Source organism: Netta rufina (assembly GCF_964035555.1).
Source record: "Netta rufina genome assembly, chromosome: 3".
In the NCBI taxonomy this organism is placed as follows: Eukaryota; Metazoa; Chordata; class Aves; order Anseriformes; family Anatidae; genus Netta; species Netta rufina.
Genome location: NC_140125.1, coordinates 73,920,961 through 73,939,897, shown reverse-complemented (window position 1 = coordinate 73,939,897; position 18,937 = coordinate 73,920,961). Strand labels below are relative to the sequence as shown.

Below are 18,937 nucleotides of genomic sequence, written 5' to 3'. Positions count from 1 at the left end.
AAAAAAAAAAAAAAAAAGTAATACTAATATCTCTCAGTGCTGTGAAACACATTACCAGGCATAATTTTTCATTTCTTAAAAAGTAACTTAGCGTAATAAGTAATGGGAACTGGTACATTTTGCCAGTTTTACCTTGCTTAATATATCTTCAAATTAAGCCAAGCTTTTAAAATACATAAAATTCCTCGCCTGGATTAATTCCTCCTTCTAAATGCGTAGTCCTTTGCTTTCCGTGTGCCTGAGCTCATTTAATGCTCTTTATAAATGTATTTCTTTGAGGGAGTGATAGCTAGAAAGCAACCAGCATGCAAATCCAAGCGACCTGAAAGAGGAGGTGTCTTTAGTGTTCATGTTCCAGGCTCTAAAACTTGGGTCTGATCCTGAGACAGATCACAAATAAGACAACTTGGTCCTGTGCTCCCTAATAGACACCAACTTCGGCCTTCTGCAGAGCTACGAAATATCACCAGATGGGGAAGTTTCACAGTTACTTTGCTCGCTTGCAATTTGTCTCTGGGTGCATTGTAAAAGGTGTTTTTTGAACAGGAGAATGCTTGCCTATGACCGTCGCTCTGAACCTCGAGTCGGGGAGCGAGTGCCCTATGTCATCGTGTATGGCATGCCTGGACTGCCCCTGATCCAGCTGGTGCGACGGCCCATCGAGGTCCTGCAGGATCCCAACCTGCGGCTGAATGCCACCTACTACATTACCAAACAAATTCTGCCACCGCTGGCCCGGGTCTTCTCGCTGATCGGCATCGACGTCTTCAGCTGGTACCACGAACTGCCACGGGTAAGTGCGTTTGGGAACAAAGATGACGTGTGCAGCGCATCCACGCAGCGCTTGGTTTTATCGTGGCTTTTCACAGGACGAGGCTTGTGGGAGGTAACAGAGCAGGTCAGTTTTTTTACAAGGCAGTGGTTTCATGCCTAAACGTGCAGGCTTGATTCTTAGATCTTGTGTGATTTTTTCATTTAGCAAGTCAATTTTTCCTTCTGATCCTTGTGTTCAAGGTTGATCTGTCAGGCTGTACTTAATTTAAATAATGTACGGTCAGTGTTGGAACTCTTGTTTTTCCAAGATGTTCTGAGGATCCTCTTCCTAAAAAATGTGGTAATGCCAAAGCAGCAGGAACACTTTCTTAAGAATCACCAGAAGTTTTAAACTGGTTGTTTCCAAAACTGCAGCCACCGGAGCTGCAGCAGGGCACATGGAGCAGCAGCTCAGCACACAGATGAACAACTGCAGGAAGCAGGGTTTGAGATGAGCTCAGGAATTTACCCCATGATTTAGGATTTCTGCAGTGTCACTCTGTTTCTCCCTTCTGGTGAGCTTCCTTGTGAAATAGGTCACAGTGTGTGGGCAGGCGCTCCTCAGAGCGCTGCAATCCACCTTCAGAGTTTGCATATGGGCCCGTGCCCCACAGGCTACGTTACGCTTCCGTACTCCATAAAAATGCCTGCGCAATCTAGGAACAACGCAAGCTGCTCTCTTCAAAGTTCCTTACCTCTTACTTTCTATCAAACAGATCCAAAAAACTGCCTCCACTGCCCGCAGTGAGCTGGAAGGACGCAAAGGCACAATCTCGCAGTATTTCACGACCTTACACTGTCCCGTGTGTGATGAACTGACCCAGTACGGGATCTGTAATAAATGCAGAAGCCAGCCACAGCATGTGGCAGTGATTCTCAACCAAGAAATCCGAGAGCTGGAGCGTAAGCAGGAACAGCTGGTCAAGGTATGATTAAAGCATTGTCAGATGTCTGTCAGCCACAGACAGAGGCTGAAATTTCAAAGCAGCGTGTTACTGAACACCCTCAACAGAAATAGGAAGTGCAGCCCTGGTGTTAAATGTGTTAGAACTTGTTTGCTTTTCCCGTTGCCGCTGAAGGCAGCGCAGCAGCTGTTACTCTCCTTAGCGTTGCATAAAACTGAAGCCAAAGGGGGCGGAGAGGAGCTGAACAAAAGATGCTTTTTTTCCTTTTCTTCCTTTTTTTGATTTTTAAGAATATCTTGCACGGTTTTCTAGGTTCCTTTTCATAAGTGTTGAGGGAGAGTTGTAAAATATGTTGAAAAAATCAGCTTTTGTTATAAAACAACTGGTGATGTTCCAGTAACAAAACAAAAAAAACCTTGTCTCAGAACAAAATATTTATCTACATGCATAATGTGGATGTGTTCTAGTTTGGGGTTTTTCCTCTTGCTACAAATATTTCAAGCTGTTGTTTTTTTTTTCCTTTGAGCTAGAAGTCAATTAAGAGGGCAGCTGACTGTGCTCCCTAATGCGTTATAGCAAAGCACTCTGCTTCCCCTTTCAGTATGCCCTCACCTAATTTTTGTACTGCAGTAGTTTAAAATTAATATTTGGGTTTATTTTTGTTGTTATTGTTGAAATCATTTTTAGCACTCACGCATGAACCATTTTGATTACTTGCCTGAATTGCAGGGATATAAATGTTCCCGTAATCTGGGCATTAATTAGCCATATTCCCATGGGGCGCTGTTCCTAGAAAACCATTTTAATTCTCGATTCATAAATACCACATTACTAAGATGTGGACTTCTATTTTCTTGCTGTATTTTGCACTAGCGGCTCTCATCTGCATTGTAAATGACAGGAAAGGAAGGCGATGTGTTTTCCTGTGGTGCGCTCGCCCTTTTACATTGCTTTTGTTCTGGAATAAATTAAAACTGGGCGGATTGGTCCAGCCCCGCCAAAGGACCAGGGGTTTTGCTCTCTTGTCAGTGCAACGTGTGCCAGGGCAGCAAGGGCTGGGATCCAGCTTTAGTCGGTGTTTGGTGACTCAGCCTGTCAGTAGGAGCATGTGTCCCGATCTACATGTGCCTCATGGTGCAAATTCTTGGCCCTCCTAGATCATCCGCAATCCAGAGCCAGCAGAAAACCCATGTATCAGTTTAATGCCACTGATGATATTTTAAAACTTGGCTTAAAAATTCGCTGCCCTAGATTAGGGCCACAGACTTGTTCACAAGACACAAACTGAACGTTGAAAGCGTCTTGAGTATTATTTAGTTTGGCCCCGTGGTTTCAGACCAGCCCCAGCCTCTTCCAAATGAACCAGAAGAGGCTGTAATTTCTGAGGCTCTGCTGGTGGTTACAGTCCTAGAACAAACCCAGTTTAAATCCCGTTCCTAAAGGTCAGCAGGGGCTGGTGTCAGCACAGCATGTGCCGCCTGGCTGAGGGGCTGCTCCTCCGCAGCTCCTGCCCGAGTCCTGCTGCAGGCCTGGCTGGGGGCTGCTGGTCCAAAGGATTCTCACAAGGAAAGAAAGGCAGGAACTGATTTTAAAAGCAGAGGAAGGGAGTTCATTGATACGACTTTGACCTCTTGCTCAAACTACGCAAATGGTAGGAAGGCTCCAAATTCTTGTGTTACAAAACACAGGTGTGGATGGGAAGCGAACCACCGAGTTTTTGGAAAAGCTGTTGGGGATGGCAGGTACTGAAAAGGTTAAAAAATAAAATAGCAAAGCAGGGGAGGTCTCTTGAAAACTAATCAGATTGTGTTTTCCAAAAACACCTTTGGAAAAACTCTGCCTGCTGCTATTTTATTCAATCAAGTATCTCACGTTAAAAATACTTTCAGGCAGCGTTGGCGACATTAATGAGCGGTTCCATGAACAAAGAAAGCAGTCGGACCTGCCTTCCTATTTAGGTCTTGGGATTGATTGACTCTGACCTGGAAAGTAAAAGTTCTAATTGAAGCTTATCTTGAAATAGGAGCAGCTTATTAATGAAGTCTCTTTCCTGCACAGCAAGTAACCGCAGAATAGCAGCTTCTGTGTTGCCACTAGGAAACTTTTCTACAGGGTAGGATTGCCAGGAGTATCCCACACTGCCCCACCTGAATCCACTCAGCTACTTCGCGTCTTTTCCCAAGTGCCACCAGCTATGAGTAGAAGTGAAAACCCAGCTGTGTGGCCAGGCTGCTGACCCGTGCCCAGGTCACAGCAGGAGGTTTCTGCCTGCCAGGCGCTAGCAGTGAAACTAACTGCTGGGCAGGGGCAGGAGAGAGCTGCCTGCAGCCTCTGTGCTCAGCAAAAGCTTGGTGCTGGCTGCCTGCAGGGCTCTGCCTGTTGTGCTGCTAAAACAGCAAGGACAGGGTAGTCTTGTGGCCCTGTAGCCTTGCATTAAGTTTAAAATAATCTGGTTTGCTTTTTCCCTGTGCGATCCAGATATGCAAGAACTGTACAGGCTGCTTCGACCGACAGATCCAGTGTGTCTCCCTGAACTGTCCCGTGCTTTTCAAGCTCTCCAGAGTGAGCAGAGAATTATCAAAGGCACCGTATCTTCGCCAGCTACTTGACCAGTTTTAAACGATCTGTTACAGGATTCCAGGTGCTATTTTTTTTCAGTGTTTACCACACTAAGACTATTGTGCATGGTGCTTTTTCAACTCATCTAGTCCAGGATTTCCATTTTAACTGTTGGGTTTGTTATCTGAAGAATAATGAACACTTATCCTAACTAAATTAAAAAAAAATAAATAAGTACATTTGTTGATCTATGAATAGCTCACTTTTTAAGATGTACAAATTCCTTCTTTCTTTCATGTTTCTAACATACTGTTTTATAATGCTGATGTTGAAATAGCTATGTGTAACATCTTGTAAATCCATTTCAAAGTAGAAGTCAAGTTTACTTCCTGGAGGAAGGAGCACTGAAAACCTCTTGAAACGATAAAACCATTAGTGTGTGTTCTTGAACTGTCAGTATCAAGACGTGTTATTATATATTATCCATTCACTTTATAATTTTGTCTGCGAAATATTTTGTAAATACACTTTTTTACTTTTCAAACAACTGAGTAAAATAATGTGCAATGACTTTTATACAGATAATTTTAAAGTTGGTTGGTATATCTCCTCCTAAGTTTTGCTTGATTCCAAGTAGATTGTTATTTTGATCAGACTGTGCAAACAGTAGTATCATGTGTAGCATTTTGAAACATTATTTTCTAAAAATTGCTGTCTTGCTTTAGCTATTAATGGGGCATTGTGAGGAACTGTGCAAAGACATTTTTGTTACAAACCTGTGGGACTGTTGCAATACTTTAAATATAAAATTTTATTCCATTTTTGCTTGTTTTGTATAGACATTTCTATTGCTTCTAAATATGCTTAAAATATTTTCTTTCCTTATGTACTGTACAGTTAAATCTTATTTGCCACCATCTTGACAAAATGTGTATTTAGAATATTTGTATAACTGTATAAAATGGAAAAGGAATTATGTGGTCAGTGCATTGTTTTCTAAACTGGAAATCATTTTGTTTTAGAAGTTAATAATGGAAACCATATTAAAGTTGAATAAAATGATATGGTAAAAATCTACACGCTTCTTCTTTGTAATGCCCAGCTGCAGACACCTTTCTCTCCCTCGTTATGCACATGAAGAGCAATGTAAGTGAGACTGCTGAGAATAGAATTCACAATTCGGTTTCCAGCCTAAACTTTGTGATCTGAAGCCATGGTATCAATGCCTGGAGGCCTTCTCCGAACAGGAAGAGAAACATTTCCAGTTGTTTTCCATTAGTCTAACCAGGAGTACGTTTTAAATTCAGAAGTCCAGAGTAGCTTTTAAAAATAGAACAAAACTTTATTTACATAAAAGGAACCTGAGTGCCTCCTCCAGTTACGAATTTATTACATTCAAGATACGAGTCAGTCCATTAAATTTCACGCGGTACAGTACAATGTAACCCACAACAAGCAGAATAAAACCTCTTCATATAGAACAGAACATACGCAGGTTGCTAGGAGCTTTTATGCAAAGTAATCCAAAAAAAAACACCATGAAGGCACAAAATTTTGCCTGCTCTTGCATTCTAGCACTGTATGGTTGTTTACTGAGTAAAAGTGCAAATGCCAGGACCGAGGCCTTAGTGCCTGCAGTACAGTCCAGCATCTGGGGATGAGTCAGGGATAAATAAAAACCTTACGTGCCATTTAACTCTAAGACTTTACCTTTAACACTGGAGGAAACGTGCACGTGACCATCTTCAACCCATTCCTGTTTTTATAGACAAAAATACAAATGTTAAGTTCGGATACCTAACCCACTGACCACGGCTCTCGTCCCCTGCACTAGGATGTTTCTAGCACAAACAAGGCAATAGGAAGGCCATACAGGCTACTGTACTAATTTCGGCCCATAACACTTTTAGAAGGTCCTCCACAAAGCTTAAACACTTATTTTACCCTTAACTTAAAAGGCACTGTAAAGAGAGACTCACTTGAACTGTAGGACTATGTATGCCAAGAAGTAATTTATGTTGGAAATTCAAACGTGAAAACCAGTATTAATTTTCTAAAACAAGTCTTGAGGAGCACCAAAAATCCAATTAACTAGCAAGAAAGCTGCAGCCTTGACCATCAAGGCTGGAGACCTGCTACAAGCCGGCCTCATCACTGAAAATGCCTTAGAGCTGCTTTAATCTCAAATTGGGTTAAACACAACATTTTCATTGAAGGGCAGCCCCGCCACTCAAAGCCTTGCATTTAGGGAGTAACGAGAGCGCGTTCTGCAGGTGTGTGCCATTTCACGCCTGAGGCCAGCATTAAGACACTGAGGGCTCCAAGTCTTGGCAAAGACACCTCACAATTTAGACATCATCCAGACAAAGGCTCCTGGGTCTCAGTACAACGCGATGCTGCTCAAGACCCCAAGGTAAGTGCCCCGTGCCAGCCTGCTGCTGCTGCTGGGTTTTGCCATTCACTTTCTGTAAAAGGATTCACTGACCTCAGTGCTCCAGGCTGCTGCTCAGTGCCTTCTGCTCTGCGCTCAGGATTCGTAAGGGGAACAGCAGTGATGCTTACTGCGTGACTTCAAGTGCTTTAGGTGGGCGTTGTCAGCCAGGAACTGTTTTTTGGAACGGTATTTTTACATTTGTTGTAATATATATGTACAACTCACATCTCTATATATATAGTACGTAGCCTATATACACACAGATTATATATTTCTCAATGGGGGGGCTTTAATTGCATTTTCTGTTTTCTACCACTTGATTATGCAACATCTGTTAACTATCCCTGAGAATAATCTTACCTGCAGGACATTCCAGTTTGAAACTGCATTCAAAAACATTCTGTATGAACTGGGGATTATTTAAAAATCTTCCTGGTTTCAGGTGGGTTTCTTACACTTTTTTTTCTTTTTCCTACTACCATGACTTTTGTAAAATCACTAAAGATTCCCACCACCAGAAGTCCCCACTGCTCCATTTTTAAACTGCTAATTACAGTTACTTCTAATTCAGACAGAAAGACAGCCAAAGGTTTAGTATTTTGGTAAATTTTCCAGCTAGGACATTCATGGGGTCTTGTATTAATTTTGCAAACATAGTTAGGACTCCACATCAATTCAGCTACAGCAGATGGAGGGCTACTACAGCGGAGCACTGCCACACGCCATTTCTGTAGCCATTGCTGGGTGCCCTGCACTGAACCCAAAGGATAACCTGTGACCTCCGTGGGGGTGGAAGGAAATCCCCCAAAAGCAGAGTGGAAGCAGTCGCTATTTCCCCTCTCTCCCCCCACCAGCAGTGTACCAGCAGATAACACTCCCTGGGCTCCAAATACGAAGCAGTTATTGCAGAGTGCAGGAGGGAAAAAGAAAGCAAACTTCGAGAAATCTAATCTTAATCTGCACTCGTGTGAATCACTCTCCCTGCCACGCCAGTTATTATTATTACAAGAGACTTACTGACTGAGTAAGGCCATGCAGACTGACTCCTGTTGATCAAACACTGGCACCTGTAGCAAGAACAGGATTTGGGCCTATAATTAAAAGCATTTAGAAAACCTCCAAGCAGCAAAGAAAACCCTTGCATAGCAAGTGAAACAAACCAGCGTTTAAAAGTGCAAGTTCATGCATTGCACTGGAAAAGATGCCGCAGAAGTATGCGCACAAGGAAAAGGAAAGGAATCAGGCAAATATGCAACAGAACTTAAATACCTATGGCAGCGGGACAGGGAGGCACTTTAACATGGATTTCAGGATTTAAAAAAAAAAAAAAGTTTTCACTACAAGTAGATTCCTGCTTCTTATCAACTTCTTAGAAGAAAGGAAAAAGCCATTAGGTTCCAGGTCAAACACTCAAAGGACAAGAGAAGGAATAAAATAGACCTAAAAATACACGGAACATCTAAGATTCTGTGCTATTGTACATTTAGAGCTCTTTCTTGTGTTAGGAAATCAAAGTTCTTAGCAAAAAAATGCTAAGAAAAGTGCAATTTTTTCAAAAAACATATTCTGATCATACAGCTTTAAAAAGTACTAACTTACAAATTTTGGTTTTCAAGTAGATAAATCGCAAGAGCGCTGTTTCAGATTTTGCCCTCAGCTGCTGCGCTTCTGTTCTTCAGGGCAGTGCCTGCCCACACAATTCCTCCTGAGGGCTTCCTCCCTCACAGCCACGAATCCACAAACCCAAACTGCTTCTCCGAGGAAAAACCTACCTGCAAGTCCCTACCCACAGAAACAAAGGGCGAGTGGCACCGACCCACCTGGTCTGGGGCAGGCGGTGGCACAGCACAGCCCGAAGGGATTGTCTCACCAATAATTCCACCTCACTTTCAAATTTGCACTCTTTTTGTTTTTGTTTGTTTTTTACATATTGCTATGTAAAAGTCTTGGCACGGGGAGCCAGAAAAGTTGTTACAACTTCAAAGTAAGCAACTGGCTTAAAATCTCACGGCCCTATGTCAATCCCATCCATATATTAAAATTATATCTAACACAGCACTTATCTTCTTCATAAACTTGATTTCAGGGGTAGTGCAGTAATTAAAACGATAACAACAATCACAAGTACTTTCAGCTTCGATTTGCCGACATCATTTAACTCAAAGCATTTAAATCAGAGCCAAGCCTTCCACTGATCAATATGACCCATTCTGTCCCCCCTTCCCACACGACACTTTTAAATGACCCAAAGTCACAGCTCCTAAAAATTAATCTGGATTTTTTTTCTCATCTCAGTGGCAGAACCAGACAACCATGTAATTTGCCAGCAGGACGACGCCTCTACAGCTGCCAGCCATCACCTGAAATTTAACTCGACTCCCTGGCTTGTCACACGCAAATTTCAATGCAGTAGAAACACGATTGTCTTTCACCAGGTAAGAAGCTCAGCACCACAGATGGCAGATCTCTCTCCTTTCCGATGGGAACATTTTGTGACCAAGCAGCTCGGAACTGCACCCTGCGCCCACCTCCGAAAAGCTGCGTGGTCCGAGCAGCTCCTTCCCAGCCAGCTCATTTTACAGCATAAATTATTTCCACGCATGCCTGACGTTTAGAAAACATCTCGTGTGTTTTAACATTTTCGGTATAGCCTACAAATTTTATCACGTTACCACATTCACATCCTCATGGACTTCTGCGCTCCGAGACGCCTCGCTGCGGGCCGAAACTGGAGGAGGAGAAAGGAGTGGACAGACACGGGGATGAAACACTCAGCTCGGCACCACGATGAGGAGATCCTCGAGCCACTCTACAGGAACAGCTACAGCTCAGTTGTGTTTCCATTTAAAAAGGAAAAAAGGAAAAAAAAAAAACCACACACAGTTTTTACTTTAATCGTTCTTCTCCCGATCAGCATTCGTGGTTTTTCTCCCAGGGGAGCCGCCAGCTGGAGCCTCGCCCGAAGCACCGTCTGGATGTGGCTGGAGGGAGATTTTGGCCGGCGAGTCCCCCGGGCCCTTACGGGAGGTGTCTACCACAGAGTTTCTCAGCGTATCGTTCATTTCGATCACCTCGAAGTCCGCTTCGTTCCACTCCCCCGCGTCCTCCTCGTCCTCCTCGTCCTCGTTGAGCCCCGAATTGGACAGCAGAGCTTTCCGGTCCTCGCTCTCGCTCACCCTCGCTTTGGCCTCGCCCTCCCCGGAGGCTTTGGCCAGCCCGTACATGACGGGGAACAGCAGCACCGTCACGGCGGAGGTGGCCAGGGCCGTGTACATGACCACGGGGACGTGGCTGAAGCGGCCCTGCAGGTACCCCACCGCCGCCGGGATGCACATCTCCCCCAGGGCGGCCCCCACCACGAAGAGGGAGGCCGCCTTGCCCTGGATGACCGTGTACTGCTCGAGCCAGGAGATGCCGCTGGGGAAGATGGTGGCCATGGAGGCGCCGTACACCGCCGTCCCGGCCCAGAGGGAAGCCGCGTGCCGCGCCAGGAAGGCCAAGCAGGAGGAGGCGGCGGCGGAGCCGAGGAGGCTGAGCAGGATCATGGTGCCGGGGTAGAGGCAGGCGGCACAGAAGATCGCCACCCCCCGGCACGCAGCGAACGCGCCCCAGAAGACGGAATTGAGGGCGGCTGCTTCGTTTTCGTTCATCTCGGCGAAGACCTTGGCGTAGGTAAATATGTAGGAGCCGTACGTGACCTCCGCCCCCACGTAGCAGAAGAAGAAGAGGAAGAGGAGCACGATAAGGGCGTAGTGGTGCTTGGCAACCCTGTGCTTCTGCACGGCGGCCTTTGATTTGTCTCGAGCTGAGCCGCTCTTGGAATACAAGATAAAAAAGAAGAAGGACACCACGAGGAGGTAGGTCCCGATGACAACGTAGGACCACAGGAACTCGGCCCCCAGGCGGTGCCGCAGCGCCAGAGGGGCCGAGGCCGTGGGCACGGGTCTCGGGGCAGACTGGTTTCCCTTCTCACCCACGGGCAGGTCGCGGGGCTCCGAGCTCCCCAGTGCCATCTTAGCCAGGATGGGAGCCACGAACGCGCCGATGGCGAAGCTGAAGTGCAAAGCCTGCATGTGCGGCCCGGCCTCCGGCCCCCAGGTGTTCAGCGCTAGCACGTTGCCACCTGCAGATGGGAGAGAGCAGGACGCAGTCACTGCAGCCTCGAACCAGGCACCGGTTCAAAAAGAAAAACAAAATCCTCTGTATGATAAATTCCGTCTGCAATACTGCCCGTTTTAGCAAGCACATGGTGCAGAAGTGTAGTTAATGCAATGCTGCGCCTTAAGCTCAACGCCCGGCTGCAATTTCGGAGGGTATTCACTTCTTTGTTTGTTTGTTTTTGTTTTTTGTTTTTCCCCAAAATAGCCCATGTAACTGCTTCTCATCTTTGTAAGTTTTAAAAGCAACAACGCACAGTGCCAGGAATCAAAGGTCTCATTACACATCCCAGGAAACCCCAAGCACCGCTCGCACCTCACGAGCAGGGACTACCCCACCTGCGTTCAAATGGTTAGCTGTGGCTCCAGAAGCACGAAGGTTTACAAAAATGTTGCTGCAGAGGTCAAACTGCAGCACCCTCGGATCAAAAATAATGCTAGAAAATCACATCTGAGAGAGATTTTTAAATACCCTGCAAGAAGAACGCGGGAGAAGAAGGGCAGTAATCAAATTCCTGTGCTGCAGTACAGCAGCCCCAGTCACTCACCACTAATACTCTTCCAAATTAACTAAGCTGTGCCCTGCTGCCTCGTTTAGTTTCTCCTGCCACCCCTGCCCAGGCTGGGAGGCCGCCCTGTCTCAGAGGCCTGGCTGTCAAGCAGCTCCTACTGAGGAAATTTTTACCTTAAGGCCACAGCACTGTGCCATATGGAGAAATCTGAATCCAGGGGCCAAGTGCAAGGATCCTAGCACAACAAATACAGCTCTTTTTTCTCTCCTGGATCCTGTGACAGGCTGCCTTCAATGCCAACAGAGCAGCCCTGCAGAGAGGCATTTGGGGGTGCTGCTGGACAGAAGGCTCGGCGTGAGCCAGCAGTGGGTGCTTGCAGCCCAGAAAACCAACCTGCATCACCAGGGGTGAGGCCTTTTCACATGGGCAGATGATGACAGGGCAAGAGGTAATGGCTTTAAACTAAAAGAAGGGAGATTGAGATCAGATGTTAGGAGGAAATTCTTCACCCAGAGGGTGATGAGGCCCTGGCTCAGGCTGCACAGAGAAGCTGTGGGTGCCCCATCCCTGGAGGTGCTCAAGGCCAGGCTGGATGGGGCTGTGGGCAGCCTGGGCTGGGGGGAGGTGTCCCTGCCATGGCAGGGGGTGGAATGAGGTGAGCTTTGAGGTCCCTTCCAGCCTGAGCTGCTCTATGACTCTGAAGCTGGCACGCTGCTGGCATCACCTCCTCTTGCAGCCGCGCCACCACTTGTGCAGGAACTCCAGCTCTCTCCACCACTGGCACATTTTGGTTGTTTTCTGATCCTCATCTGCAACTAGCACTAATGACCAGCAGCCCTCCTAGCTTCCTGTAGGTGAGTACATTCAAAGAAAAACACCGTTTAAGGGGCACACAGCACTTTCTTTAAGCCCCTAATTGCCCTCTGTACTGCACGTTGATCTTCCCCAGGCAGCAGGAGACACCCATCTCCCCAGATTTGCTAGAGACACCAACACCGAACGAGTCTGTTACAGGGACACCAACACTGAAGCCTCAGGAGCAGAATAATCCAGCAGGAATCCTGGCCAGATAAAACAGCTCCCTTCTTCTAATCCCAGATGTGTCAAAGGAAGTACGTCAAGCTCATGAAAACTGTCAGCTCTGAGTTCCCAATCAGTTCACTGAAGGAACTACTGCTCCGAGGGGTCACTTACCTGTGTCTAGGACTCCCATGGAAGCTCCAATGACTGACATCAGGACGGTCAGCAGCAGGGATTTCTTACACCAGGGTATGCCATAAAGGCCGACCGTCGTTCCAAGCATGGATAGTGCTGGAGGGGTTAACAAACAGAACAAAACAAACAAATAAATGCTGCAGTTATTAGATTTGGCCCCACTTAAAAGTCGCTGAGCTCGTAAAATCCCATAAAGCGATTCCCCTCAGCCAGTAAGTGCCCTCCCTACAGAAATGCTGACTTCCATTTTTATTTTGCTCTCGCATAAGCAATGTTTTAAGATGCAGACGTACAACATGTCTCGTCACAAATTTAGCAACCATTCTTGGACTGCATTAGTGTTGCTACTACTAGCTCATGTGCCGTTTTGAAAAATATCCTACAGCTGATGGAATTTATTTTTATTGAAGTTTGGGGGGACCTTCAGCAGTTAAATTGTGTGCTGATGGTCACCACTGTAGGAAAATATTCTGCAATGAATGCCTTGAGTACACAGTATTAGGCTTAGATAACTTCATCGTTGGTGTGGCAGATACTTGAGGGTCAATGATGACAGATGCAACTAACAACTCAGGTTAATTCCAACATGGAACAAAAAAATATAGAAGGAAAAATCCAGAACCCTAGTGAAACACCTGAAATTCACGCTTCAAAGAAATCTGACAGGCTACTGATCTGCACAGGGGGGAAGATGAAGATGGGGAGTACCGAGGACAGCTTCCCTGCTGCCTCGCTGAGAGCTGAAAAGCAGCTTCTTGACAAATCCTCAGCTGCCCACTTCAGAGCTTCCCCTGAAGATTGATGCTTAAAAGCCTCCTCGACAGCCTGCGTACTCAAAACCTGCACAGCAGCAGAGTTTCACCAGCTGACGGCTGGGAGGTGTAACTACAGGAGCCAGCAGTCTCTCAGAGGCAGCCTTCCAATGCTGGAAACACGAGGCGGTTCAGTAGCTCAGGCTGGGTTTTTGCCGTGCTATCAAATCAGGAGGAATCTGGAGATGAAATGGATTTTCCAAGCATTACTCACAAACACCTACCCCACGATACGTCGGGAAAACAAGCAAATACTAAACTGCTTCAAGCTAATGCTGACTTTGACTTCCACAGGTGTATTATTTCCATGATGAGATGAGAGGCAACGTCTCAGATGTCAGACATACACACCTCTGACCCCGCTGGATATAAAAAGATCAGGAAGTTAAAGGGAAGCCACTTTACGAGTGCTCCAGAGCAGAGGAATAACGATCAGGGAGGAGAACAAATAAAGCTGAACAACATCTCAGAGCAAAGGCAAATAAGACAAACCAATGCAGTGAGGGGAAAACAGGAAAAGACACAGATGCTACATGACGTGACTGCTCGTGCCAGCCAGAGGCAGGCATACAGGGATAAGAAGAGACTTGGTTCAAACACTACCGATGGAAAATGGAGCTTCTCGTGTTCTCCAACCCAACCTGGCGATTAAAGAGCTGCCCTCGAGGGACGCAGAGTTCTGCTTGAATCTCCCCAGGTGAAGGGTTTTGTTGTTTCTTTCTTTCTTTCTTTGCCCATGGGTTGGAGCTGGATGGGCTTTAAGGTCCCTTCCAACCCAAGCCATTCTGTGATAACATCTGGAAGGGAGAAGGAGAAAGGAGAGTCCCAGCAGCTGCTCTGAGAGCCCCTGCCCGAGGAAGAGGGTAATGGGACTCGGGAGGGAGCATCAGCCTTCTGGATTGAACGCAGCCCTGGCAGCCGAGCAGCCCAACTCCATCAGAACAAGGCCCTAACACTGGAGAAAGTTTTGATGTGCCCAGGAAACATTAAGATCATAAACTGCTGTTCCTACAGACCTTAAATGTTTCCATAGACAGGGAGAAACCAAGCAGCAAGCTCCCAGAATCACAGATGGCATACCAAGTTTTCCACTTTAAATAAGCTCTAATTTGATTAAGGTCCTCCAGCCAAAATCTCAATATTTTTATCTGGGATGTGAAGATGAACGCTTCAGCTGAGCTCTAACAGAGGCAAGAGTTTTACACGGCTTCCCCTGCAGAACTGTACCTCAAAACACCACCACAGCCGATTCCAGCTGCGCGCACATAAAAAGCACAGAATCACCGAATATCCCCAGCTGGAAGGGACCCACAGCGATCATCGCGTCCGACTCCTGGCACCACACAGGACCACCCAAAACTTCAGACCAGGTGACTAAGCACACAGCCCAAACGCTTTTTAAACTCAGAGAGGCTTGGTGCTGGCACTGCGTCCCTGGGGAGCCTGCTCCGGTGTGCAACCACCCTCTCGGTGAAGAACCTCGTCCTGATGCCCAGCCCGAAAACCAAGACGGTTCCACTTGTTTCTTTTATATATCTCATAAGGTGACACTACACAAGGCTCTGTGTTGCAGGAGGGTCTATCCCAAGGATGTTATTTGATAGAAAGGGGCGTAGTTTATACTTTTGTCGTGGAAAGCAAAGGCGCCTTTTGGTCAACCCCAAGTTTCTGCCGGCCCTAAAACACCTCCGGCCACCAGCACGCCCAAACCCACAGCAGCAGCAGCAACACCCGGGCACGTACAGCCCCCGAAAACAAACCCAGGGGAATATTTTAACGCATGACAGGGCTTGGTGAGGCAGGGCGCTGTGTGGGGGGCCAGCCAGATCCCCATTTCTCAGCGCTGTGGCATCAAGGGGACAGGTTCCCCGTGTGCTCTACATGAACCAGCGGGCAGTGACGGGTGGGCTGGGGGCCCCTCAGCAGCGAGGGGCGGCTGGAGGCCGAGCTCAGCGCCCCGCGGTCTCCCCACACCCCCGGGGGTCTCACCCAGCAGCAGGTGCGCGTTGAGGCAGTCGAAGAGCACCCCGCCGAGCACCGAGCCGCCCAGGTAGCCGAGGGAGCGGCCCACGAAGACGAAGTAGATGTCGGACACGTTCCTGCGCACGTTCTGGGCCAGGTTCTGGAAGGTGGGCCCCAGCACCGCGATGCTCATCCCCTGAAACACAGCGCCCGGCGTCACGGACACGGACCCGGACACGGACCCGGACCCGCTCCCCCTGCCCGCTGCCCGCTCACCAGCCCCAGGAAGGCAGCGCACAGCGCCCCGGAGATGCACCACCGCAGCGCCGCTCCCTCCCGGCCGCCGGCTGCCGGCACCTCAGCGAGCTCCGGGCCCGCAGCCGAGCCCGGCCCGGCGGCGAAGCGGACATGGGCACGGCCATGGCCACGGCCATGGGCATGGGCATGGGCATAGGCACGGGCAGGCTGCGGCCGCTCCGCGCCGCCCATCGCCGCCGCGGCCCCGCCGCACCGCGGGCAGCGCCCAGCGGAACCGCCCCGCAACGCAGCGCAGCGCAAGGCGCGGCACGGCCCGCCCCGCCCCGCCGAAAATGGCGGCCGAGGCTGAGGGGGAAGGGGGATGCTGAGGGGGCTCGGGGTGCTCAGCACAGGGCAGGGCAGGATGAGGGGAGGCCTCATGGCGGCCTGCAGCTCCCTCACGAGGGATGAGGGGAGCGGAGGGGCAGGCGCTGAGCTCTGCTCTCTGGGGACAGCGACAGGACCCGAGGGGACGGCATGGAGCTGGGACAGGGGAGGGTCAGGCTGGGGGTTAGGGAAAGGGTCTGCACCCAGAGGGTGGTCGGGCACTGGGACAGGCTGCCCAGGGCAGTTTGGATGATGCTCTCGGACACATGGGCTGGTTTTTGGGTGGTCCTGTGTGGAGCCAGGAGCTGGATCAAACACCTAACCTGAAGCAGCTGGGGGTGGCAGAGGCACTCTTCCCATTGTGTCCTGCCTCTAAGACATAAAGCTTTGAAATTTTAAACAGGTTTCCCAGTGGGCAACTTGTTTCTGTCCGCCGGTTTTTCAGACAGTTTTTCAGCTGAGGTGATTTCACAACCTAACTCTAACCACATGTATGGCAGCATCCTATAGCGGCTACAGGTTATCTCTCTGCTGTATCTATATCTAGTGCCCGAGAAAAACACAGCCTTTTCCAAGAATACTGTGTAGCACAATCTACTTGTAGTTTATCTGCAATCAACCACCTGCAGCCCCTGGCAATTTTTTTTTTTTTTTTAACTGCTATTACTGAGCTTACACAATCCAAGTAGTTACAGTCTTATGCAGTACCACTTCAATTATATCCAGGAGACAATTAAGAATGCCCTTATGAAACCATGAGTACCCCTTTCTCATCCTGGAGCCTTTATGATCTTCCAGGAAAACCCCTACTTTTTGTTGCCAGTTGCTCAGAATTGGTTGGACTTTACCTGTGTCTCAGGGTCAACAGCAACCAAAGGTCCCCTTGGTGTTTATCGGGAGATTTAAAATCCCTTTCTCGGGGAGTTCATCTGTGTGCCTGGTTTTAAATTTCACATACACATCCCTTTCAGTCACACACCTCCTAGCGAGGTGTGGTAGTCAAAGAGCACCTTACTTGCACCATCCTACTTTATTTTATGTAAAACTTGCATTTTTTCCTGTGATCAAATCCAAGGGTTGGAAAACACTTCAATAAAACTATATTAAATTTCCAAATAGTTTTAAAAAAAAAAAAAAAAAAGTAATTCTTTAGGAACCTCTGTTATAAGATAAAGATACAAAATTGTTTGGTCTCCCTCTTCTGGGCAAACAAAAGTAACATTTAAGAGCAGACCTTTCAAAGGCCTTAAAGCACTTTCTTGCTGATAAAAGGTGACTCCTGCACTTGCCCAGCGGTCTGTTTGTGTGCTTCTCAGTGCAAAAGCAATTGAGAAACTAAGCCAAGCTTTAATGATCATTCTCATTATATCTGGGTGGTATGAGCATGCACTGAACACAGCAGATGATTTTTTTTAAAGTCTCTTTTTTATTTTTTGGGCTGACCTTCTCTAAAATTGATGTGACTTGCTCTCCCTGTGTTTCTTTGTATGCCCTGAGTCAGACACAAAACAGTTGCCTTTTTTTTTTTTTAATCCGCGTTAACATATAACTGAAACCAGACTCTTAAGACAACTCAGCATGAAAGGTCTCCTTGTCTTCTATGTTGAATGTGTCGTGTCATGCTCATAAAGCTTGCCAAGATGCACATACGTGTAGGGTCTCCTTCTAGCTTAAATTAAAACACTCTTGTATAAATCTTTGCTACTTGTCAAGAGTAGCTCACAGGCTTTTCAGATGTTTCTTCATTGCTGTTCAGCACGGAAGTGCTACTCTCTCAGAAAGGCTTTAAGGATTTGCCTCTCAGAGTAGGTGTTATTTTTAAGCCCCACAAACAACACCCCAAAAGATAATTCCGGGTTCGCTGTGTCTGTTTTAGTTCCCTGAGCTGTTCAGGACAGAAATGTCCCGCACGTAACAGCCACTGTATGCAGATCTTGGCAACCCAATGCCGTTTCTCCTGGCACTGGTTGTTAGCATGTTGCAGGCACAGCTCCAGCACAATAACCTGAAGGAGTGGATGCATGCATATATTATAATAATAATAATAATAATAATCTAGCTATGAGAAATAACCATGCAACATTTAAGTCTGGTTGCTCAAAGCCACGTTAATATTGTTGCAAACAGTGCAAAGTTCCTACGCTGCTGAACCTCCGTTCATAGGCCCACAGGTAGAGCACTCCACATGAAAAATGTACCAAAATATTTGTAATGTATCGCATAAGGAGACCTCCCCAAAGAAACCTATTTGCCTTTTTTCGTGCTTACAAAGATGTTTTGTACCGTAAGGGCGTACAAACAGCAACAACACTCGTGCTCTTATCAGAAGACATCTTTTTCAAATTTTAGTTAGAAATACAAGTAGCCCAGAGCCTAAGCCAGAACAAATAGGAACATCTCTCCCGTATCATCGGGGGGAGACGCTGTTTATGTTTGGTAAAGAAAAGGAAACACTTGGCCCTGCTACCAAGGGAAGGTGAATGAACCCCTGGGATTTACTGAGGCTGTCGATGAGGAAATGCTTCGTACTGCCAAGGTAAGTCGAGGTGAAACTGGCGCTGGGCCAGCAAGTAATCAGAGGTTCGCTCAATTACACTCGCACTTCATGTAGCAAAACACACAGAGTTCTTTAAAACACCACTGGAGTTTGCTCTACCAGTTTCCCCACCCTTCCTCAATTTTCCTTCTGCCTTTTGTGAAGGCAACTGCTCTGCGTGTTTGACATTAAACCCCAGAATGTAAAATACAGTACATAGACTTTTTAGAAGCAGGTAATGCTGGAAAGCCAGTAGTTCAGGTTTATAAACCGCAGCTCTTAAATTGGGTAGTCAGTGCAATTAGAAAGAAATGGGTTGCACAAAATATTAATTTAGGGGCAAATGCGATAGAGACTTTCCAATCGGAATAAATGGTAACAAAAGCTGCAAGGGCTTTTTATACAGAA

At 47.2% G+C, this 18,937-nt stretch overlaps 2 protein-coding genes across 2 annotated transcripts in view; one reads left to right on the top strand and one right to left on the bottom strand.

The window, feature by feature from the left end:
- Window positions 1-8,996, top strand: part of REV3L (REV3 like, DNA directed polymerase zeta catalytic subunit) — a 120,510-nt gene extending 111,514 nt beyond the window's left edge. The window contains exons 30-32 of the mRNA XM_084284866.1: window positions 547-793; window positions 1,530-1,739; window positions 4,197-8,996. Coding sequence (XP_084140992.1) covers window positions 547-793; window positions 1,530-1,739; window positions 4,197-4,337 — 598 coding nt within the window. The 3' untranslated portion in view covers window positions 4,338-8,996. The remainder of the gene's footprint in view (window positions 1-546; window positions 794-1,529; window positions 1,740-4,196) is intronic.
- Window positions 5,595-18,898, bottom strand: MFSD4B (major facilitator superfamily domain containing 4B). Its single transcript, XM_084284867.1, has 4 exons — window positions 15,646-18,898; window positions 15,397-15,565; window positions 12,575-12,691; window positions 5,595-10,834 (listed from the first exon to the last, which is right to left on the bottom strand). The coding sequence occupies exons 1-4, from the start codon at window positions 16,045-16,047 to the stop codon at window positions 9,603-9,605; spliced, it is 1,920 nt and encodes a 639-aa protein (XP_084140993.1). The 5' UTR covers window positions 16,048-18,898; the 3' UTR covers window positions 5,595-9,602.
- Window positions 18,899-18,937: the final 39 nt, after the last annotated feature.